Source organism: Neolamprologus brichardi, chromosome 6 (genome assembly GCF_056152115.1).
Source record: "Neolamprologus brichardi isolate AB-2024 chromosome 6, ASM5615211v1, whole genome shotgun sequence".
Classification (NCBI taxonomy): domain Eukaryota; kingdom Metazoa; phylum Chordata; class Actinopteri; order Cichliformes; family Cichlidae; genus Neolamprologus; species Neolamprologus brichardi.
Genome location: NC_142109.1, coordinates 8,932,428 through 8,939,432, shown reverse-complemented (window position 1 = coordinate 8,939,432; position 7,005 = coordinate 8,932,428). Strand labels below are relative to the sequence as shown.

General features: G+C 43.3%; 1 protein-coding gene across 1 annotated transcript; it reads right to left on the bottom strand.

Annotated features, from left to right (window-relative positions):
* Positions 1–3,229: 3,229 nt before the first annotated feature.
* Positions 3,230–6,868, bottom strand: LOC102799139 (actin, cytoplasmic 2). Its single transcript, XM_006796176.3, has 7 exons — positions 6,745–6,868; positions 5,603–5,728; positions 5,274–5,513; positions 4,516–4,762; positions 4,240–4,431; positions 3,964–4,145; positions 3,230–3,880 (listed from the first exon to the last, which is right to left on the bottom strand). The coding sequence occupies exons 2-7, from the start codon at positions 5,723–5,725 to the stop codon at positions 3,737–3,739; spliced, it is 1,128 nt and encodes a 375-aa protein (XP_006796239.2). The 5' UTR covers positions 5,726–5,728; positions 6,745–6,868; the 3' UTR covers positions 3,230–3,736.
* Between the last annotated feature and the right edge of the window lie 137 nt (positions 6,869–7,005).

The following is a 7,005-nucleotide window of genomic DNA, read 5'->3' as shown; positions in this document are numbered from 1 at the left end:
CGGACGATATATGCTGCCGCACGTGTCGGACATCTTTTAGCGACGGACACACTTCCTGCTGGTTCAATTTTAAAAAGTTGCAAATTTATAAATGTACACAATAAAATACAAATTCTTTTGTGAAAGTCATTAAATAAAGTTTTGTATTTTTTTTATAGATGCTATTAGATAGATATAAAAAATATACAGGGCGATAACAGAGCTGTCTTCTTTTTCTGGCTGCTCCCTTTAGGGGTCGCCACAGTGAATCATCTGTCTCCATCTCACCCAGCATCCTCCTCTGTCACACCAACCCTCTGCATGTCCTCCTTCACTACATCCATGAACCTTTCCTGTGGTCTTCCTGTTTTCCTGCTTTTTAATACCTGTTAAGAGGCGAGCTGCCGTATTCTGGACTGACTGCTAGAGGCGTAAAGATGATTGTTCAATTCCAAAATATAGGGCAGGGGTCCCCAATCCCAGTCCACGAGGGCCGGTGTCCCTGCAGGTTTTAGATCTCACCCTGGGTCAACACACCTGAATCACATGATTAGTTCATTACCAAGCCTCTGGAGAACTTCAAGACATGTTGAGAAGGTAATTTATCCATTTAAATCAGCTGTGATGGATCAAGGACACATCTAAAACCTGCAGGGACACCGGCCCTCATGGACTGGGATTGGGGACCCCTGATATAGGGACTTAAGTAGTCCAGGCGGGAAGTGATAAAAGCATGTAGAACTTTTTCTGGGTCCTTTTGTAAGAGATGATGTTGATAGTTGATAAAAAACAAACTTTAGTGAAACTCCTTATTTGGTAATCCATTTGAAAAAAAAAACCTGGCAAAAATTGCATCCAGATTTTTTACTGCAACAGCAACAGTAAAGATCAAAATGACTCGGAGTGTCAGTAGAGTCACTTTCATCCTCATCCAGAACTTAATGTTACTAAGGCAGTGTAGCAGAGGCTTCCATGTATCTCTGTTGTTCACATGAACGGGCATATACACCTGCATTATATCAGCAAAGCAGTGGAAAGAAATATTATGTTTTCTAAAGTTAGACCGTAGAGCAGAGGTGGGCAACTCCAGGCCTCGAGGGCCAGTGTCCTGCAGGTTTTAGATGTGTCCTTGATCCAACACAGCTGATTTAAATGGCTAAATGACCTCCTCAACGTGTCTTGAAGTTCTCCAGAGGCCTGGTAATGAACTAATCATTTGATTCAGGTGTGTTGACCCAGGGTGAGATCTAAAACCTGCAGGACACTGGCCCTCAAGGCCTGGAGTTGCCCACCAATGCCCTAGAGGCAACATATACCAGACGAGACAGCAGGATCTTGCGGTCCACAGTATCAAAGGCAGCAAACAGGTTTAGAAGAACTAAAATGGCAGGGCTGCCAGAGTCAGCAGTTAAAAGCAGATCATTAAGAACTCTCAAAAAAGCCATCTCTGTAATGTGACCTAACATTGACTGAAACTTTTCCCACATACTGTGTATGCTTAAAAATGACAGAATTTGCTTAAAAACATTTTTTCCAAGAACCTTAGACAGAAATGGTAATTTAGAAATAGGTCTGTAGTTAGAAAAAACAGCAGGGTCCAGGTTCTTCTTTTTAATAAGAGGCTGCACAACAGCATGTTTAAAGGCAGCTGGAATACAACCAGATATAAGAGAACTGTTTATGAGAGGAATACCTGGTTCCACTGAATCAAAAGCCTCTTTAAAAAGATGAACGAGAAGACAGTCTGAGGGAAAATTTAACCTCCTAGGAACTGGCGTCCACATATGTGGACATCACATTTTGGGTTATTTAGACCAAAATAGTCAATTTTGCTCAATAGGGCCTGATATCCACTTACGAGGACATTATACCGCTACTGTTCTATCAAAATTTTAAATGAATATCCTCATATGTGGCTCTCATTTTTCTTAAAAACAAAAATAAGGTAAAAAAAAAAAAAAGAATCTGGTAATTATTTGTTTTTACATTCATCGGGCCCCAATATGCCCAAATATCAAAGAGAAATTAAAAATGCATGCTGTGGAAGAGTTTGGGTCTTAGGAGGTTAAAGGTCTCATATGCTAAACCAGTCACAAATCACCAGTCACCAGTCCTGCTGTTTTCATACATGCCCCACCCTCACATATTACTTCTCCTGCACTCCTGACTTTGGCATGCAGATTGATAGGAGAGTTATGCAGGATTTATTGAATATTCACAAATCTAAAGTATTGGTAAGACAAATGTATGCCAGCTTTAGTGTTAAACAGAAAGATAGTAAAGTTTCAGTGCAGCAGTCTTTATATTTCCTAATGTATAGAACTATATTACATCTTATGTATTTTCTAAAGTTATTAATGTAAAAAAAAAAAGCTGATTATTGTTTCTCATAATCAGTTATTCACATGATGGCACTATAAAAAAAGGTTTTGTAGTAAAGTTATACTCCTCAAAATCCATCTTCAGTATTCAGCCTGCCATGAAGGCTGATGGCTGTAAATATTTGCTGTTTAACTCTTGACAGCAGTCAGACTGAAATGTGTGTTAAATTCTAATTTTTTTTAAGACTGATTAAAAAAAAAAAAAAATCTCTAGAAAACTAAGAAGAATCTACAGAATAATACAATGTTTGGATGGAGGCTTTGATGCATCAGCGTTTGTTGCATGTGCAGCACCTTACACTGACATGCAAACAGTAGCCAAATGGACTCCAGCCATCAATGTCATTTAAGCCAAATGCTTATCCCATTTCTTAATTTAGACATCCTTGATTCCTTTCCTCACATGACCCCCCCCCCCCCCCCCCAGTCCTTCCTACGAGCTGCAAGCTGAAGTGTTGTTAAGACAAAAGCAAGCTTTGGTTCTTGGATTTGTCATTTAACAAAGACACTATTGTTTCAGCCATTTTTTTTTGCCAAGATTAACATGAGACAGGTGTAGCTTATTGTTACAGCACAACTACATTTAGGACACTGAAGTCACAAGTGTTGCGCTGGAAATTAAGCGTGTAGAGTTCATCTTTTATTAAATTTTAATGTGCAAACTTAACCTTCTATCCACTATGGTTTGTAACTTCCAGGTGTCACACCTCTTGATCTTTGCCAGTTATACCAGCAAAGCCTCCATCTCAGATCCATTTTACTAAATCTTACATAAGCTTAAACAACTTTCCCAGAGTGCAGTTTGAGGCCAAATGATGAATAGGAGGTTACTTTGATGCATTCAACATAAAGACCAAATCAGACTTGAGTCAGACATGTGCGCTTTATTGGGTTGTTGTGTACACCAGAGGCTTAAAGCCCTATGCACAAACCTTCATACACCTCAATACAAGGTACAAGCCTTGTCTTTTGCATGATGACAAAAACAAACTGGACCAAGTATCATTTAAGGCTGAAAGTACAAAAACAAAACAAGTTTCAGATTACATAATTTACATATTAAGCAATACTACAGTTCTGATGGGCAGCGAGCCCACCAGAGAATAAACCTTCATAGAGGCAAATAAGGTGGTGAACAAAGACAACTGGAATGACCTACACAAACACGACAATGGATATCATGTTTCTCACACATTTACACCGTACTTCCCGCAGAGTTTCTCCCCATCAGGGGGCATGGTGCCGTAGCCAGAGTGATGAGGGAAAATGGAAGAGGTGTAGGCTCAGCATACACCAGTGTGGTGGTGTAGGCATGTATGCCGAGCTAGTTTGGGTTTGTAGCAGTGTGTGTTTTGGTGGGGGTGGGGACAGTCTGTTTAGAAGCACTTTCTGTGGACAATGCTGGGGCCGGACTCATCGTACTCCTGCTTGCTGATCCACATCTGCTGGAAGGTGGACAGAGAAGCCAGGATGGAGCCTCCAATCCATACAGAGTACTTCCTCTCTGGGGGAGCAATAATCTGCAAGGGCAGAAGTAGAGTTGTCAGCAATGAATACAGTCTATTATAAATGTATAATAAAACAGAAAGAACAAGAATTTTACCTTGATCTTCATGGTGGTGGGTGCCAGTGAAGTGATCTCCTTCTGCATGCGGTCAGCAATGCCAGGGTACATGGTGGTACCTCCAGACAGCACAGTGTTGGCGTACAGGTCCTTACGGATGTCAACGTCACACTTCATGATGCTGTTAAAGGTAGTTTCATGGATACCACAAGACTCCATACCTGTTGAGAGTTGGAAAAATTAGGGGTTAAGGTTAGCCTTGCTAAGAACTTTTTACAAATCACAGCAATTTGTCTTAAAGCTGATGCTGCTTACCAAGGAATGAGGGCTGGAAGAGAGCCTCTGGGCAACGGAACCTCTCATTCCCAATGGTGATGACCTGTCCATCAGGCAGCTCATAGCTCTTCTCCAGGGATGAAGAGGAGGCAGCAGTTCCCATCTCCTGCTCAAAGTCCAGTGCAACATAGCACAGCTTCTCCTTGATGTCACGCACAATCTCACGCTCAGCTGTGACACAAGAAAACATTACAGTTAAGATAAGAAAAACCGTGAAGCCTCACATCATGTCTCAAAAACCATCCTCATGCTCACCTGTGGTAGTGAAGCTGTAGCCCCTCTCAGTCAGGATTTTCATGAGGTAGTCTGTGAGGTCCCTGCCAGCCAGGTCCAACCTGAGGATGGCATGGGGCAGAGCGTAGCCTTCATAGATGGGCACAGTGTGGGTCACACCATCACCGGAGTCCATGACAATACCAGTGGTACGACCAGAGGCGTACAGGGACAGCACTGCCTGGATGGCCACATACATGGCAGGAGTGTTGAAGGTCTCAAACATGATCTGCAAGGAGAGCAGGAGAAAAGAGATGATCAATGAACCTAAGAGTCAGAGTAATCTGAAATAAGTTCGCATGTGTTAGTTCAGTCGTATAGAAAGAACAGCACACTGGGTTGAGTATTATGCCAACTACAATAGAAAACTTTCAAAACTGCTTTGTTACAATGACTCTAAAAGTTAAAGTGCAGCAAACTGCTCTATTATCATCCATTGCTTCATGCAGACACCCGTGTAGTTAAACACAAGTCTCAGTCTAATTTATAAACAGCAGTGCCCATGCTGCAGCTCATTCCTGATGCATCACAGTGCAGAGATAGAAACCTGAAGCATCTGCAGAGCTGAAAAGATCAGTCGAGGGCAGAGGAAACCTGGAGGGTTGAAGGAGGATGAGGAAAGACAGATTGAGCAGGGGAAGAAACACCCGAGTGGCAACACTGTTTCCTGTTGTTGGGCACTGCAGCTCAACAGTTTCCTGACTTAGGGGGAAGTTCGTCAAGGTGTCAGCTCTTGTTACCTGCGTCATCTTTTCCCTGTTGGCCTTGGGGTTCAGGGGGGCCTCTGTGAGCAGGACTGGATGCTCCTCAGGGGCAACTCTCAGCTCATTGTAGAAGGTGTGATGCCAGATCTTCTCCATGTCATCCCAGTTGGTGACAATTCCGTGCTCAATGGGGTACTTGAGGGTCAGGATTCCTCTTTTGCTCTGTGCCTCGTCACCAACATAGCTGTCCTTCTGGCCCATACCAACCATTACACCCTAGGAATGCAAAGAGGAGTGCGATTATGAAAAGGTCAGCAGTTACAAAAAGGTTACAAGGTATGTGAGGTTTATTAAGGAATATGTACCTGATGCCTGGGGCGTCCAACAATGGAGGGGAACACAGCACGTGGAGCATCATCTCCTGCAAAGCCAGCTTTGCACATACCAGATCCGTTGTCAACAACGAGGGCGGCAATTTCGTCTTCCATTTTCTGTATGAAGAAGAAACAAGACGGAGGAAAGGATTTTTAATCCTAACGTTCAGCAGTAGTGTGCGATACATCTGGCAGACAGCCTGGATGAAGTCTTGACGTTATTGAGAACGGACGCTGGATGTCGCAGTGGCGCAAGGTTGAGTCCTAATCCAGAGCTGAGAAACAAAGGCAGTTTCTCACTCGGGCTGGCCATGGCCATATAAGGCAAAAGTGAATGCAGTTTAGACACTGCTGTAGACCGGCCCGGAAGCCGCCCCGTGTGTCGCTAAACCTCAAATGACACCGACAAGCGACCACTCCCTTCACCGAGCTCACCATAACCGTTAACCACACAAACCCCTTTAGCAGCTGAACGAACAAATCACAGTTAAATCTGATATAAACGTCGTGACTGCCGCATTTGCAAGGTTACACGAACAAAAAGCCAACTTCGCACATTTCTTTAAAGCAGACGCACCAGGATTTGCACATTAACTGATAGCTGCAGTGACAAAGCAAAAACCCTTAATTTCAGAAGCTCTACTTACAAAATTAGTAAAGTCTCTATAAACCTAATCCAGCTAATCTGCATTTGCCTGCTCTGGTGTTTGAATGTTTGAAACCGGAGACACCAGAGCTGCAGACCTGCCACAGTGGATGCTTACATGTAAGCGAGAAGGTCAAGCTTTTTTTCCCCTTAAAACGTAGTCTTGATTTGTCGGACTACAAAGTGATGACAGCATCGAGTGGCAAGGTTATTTCACACCCTCTTAAACATAAGCGGCATCATGTCATCACATTTCTAAACCGAACCGTTACATGGTTAAAACTGTGGCGGTCAAAATAATAGGAACACCGTAAAGCCTAGCAAGTGGCTTCAGCTTGAAAGACGTCTCGAATGAGAAAAAGACTTGCTTCGTAAGCTAAGCAGTGATATATATATATAAAAAGAAAACACTCGCTGTTTAAAATGTTACATTAAAGCGTTAAAATGTGAGGAAGAAACTTCCACCGACATTCCCCAGTTGTCTTACCTGTGTGAGGGAGGGTTTGCGGTGTAGGAGAACTGTGACTGAGCGCTACACTCCGGTAGGATTTAGTGTCTGAACTTGACTGCAATGAAGGCCAATAAATTGGAGGATTTTTATGAGGGCTCGTGCTGCAGCCCCTCTCCATAAAAGGAGAACTTTCCGCACGGCGCCCGCTGATTGGTTCGGCTCCATCCACTGGGTGTGGCGCATGCAGATCATGGTTTGTGCGCTCTGACATAGCAGTGGGGGGGGACAAGTTCCACT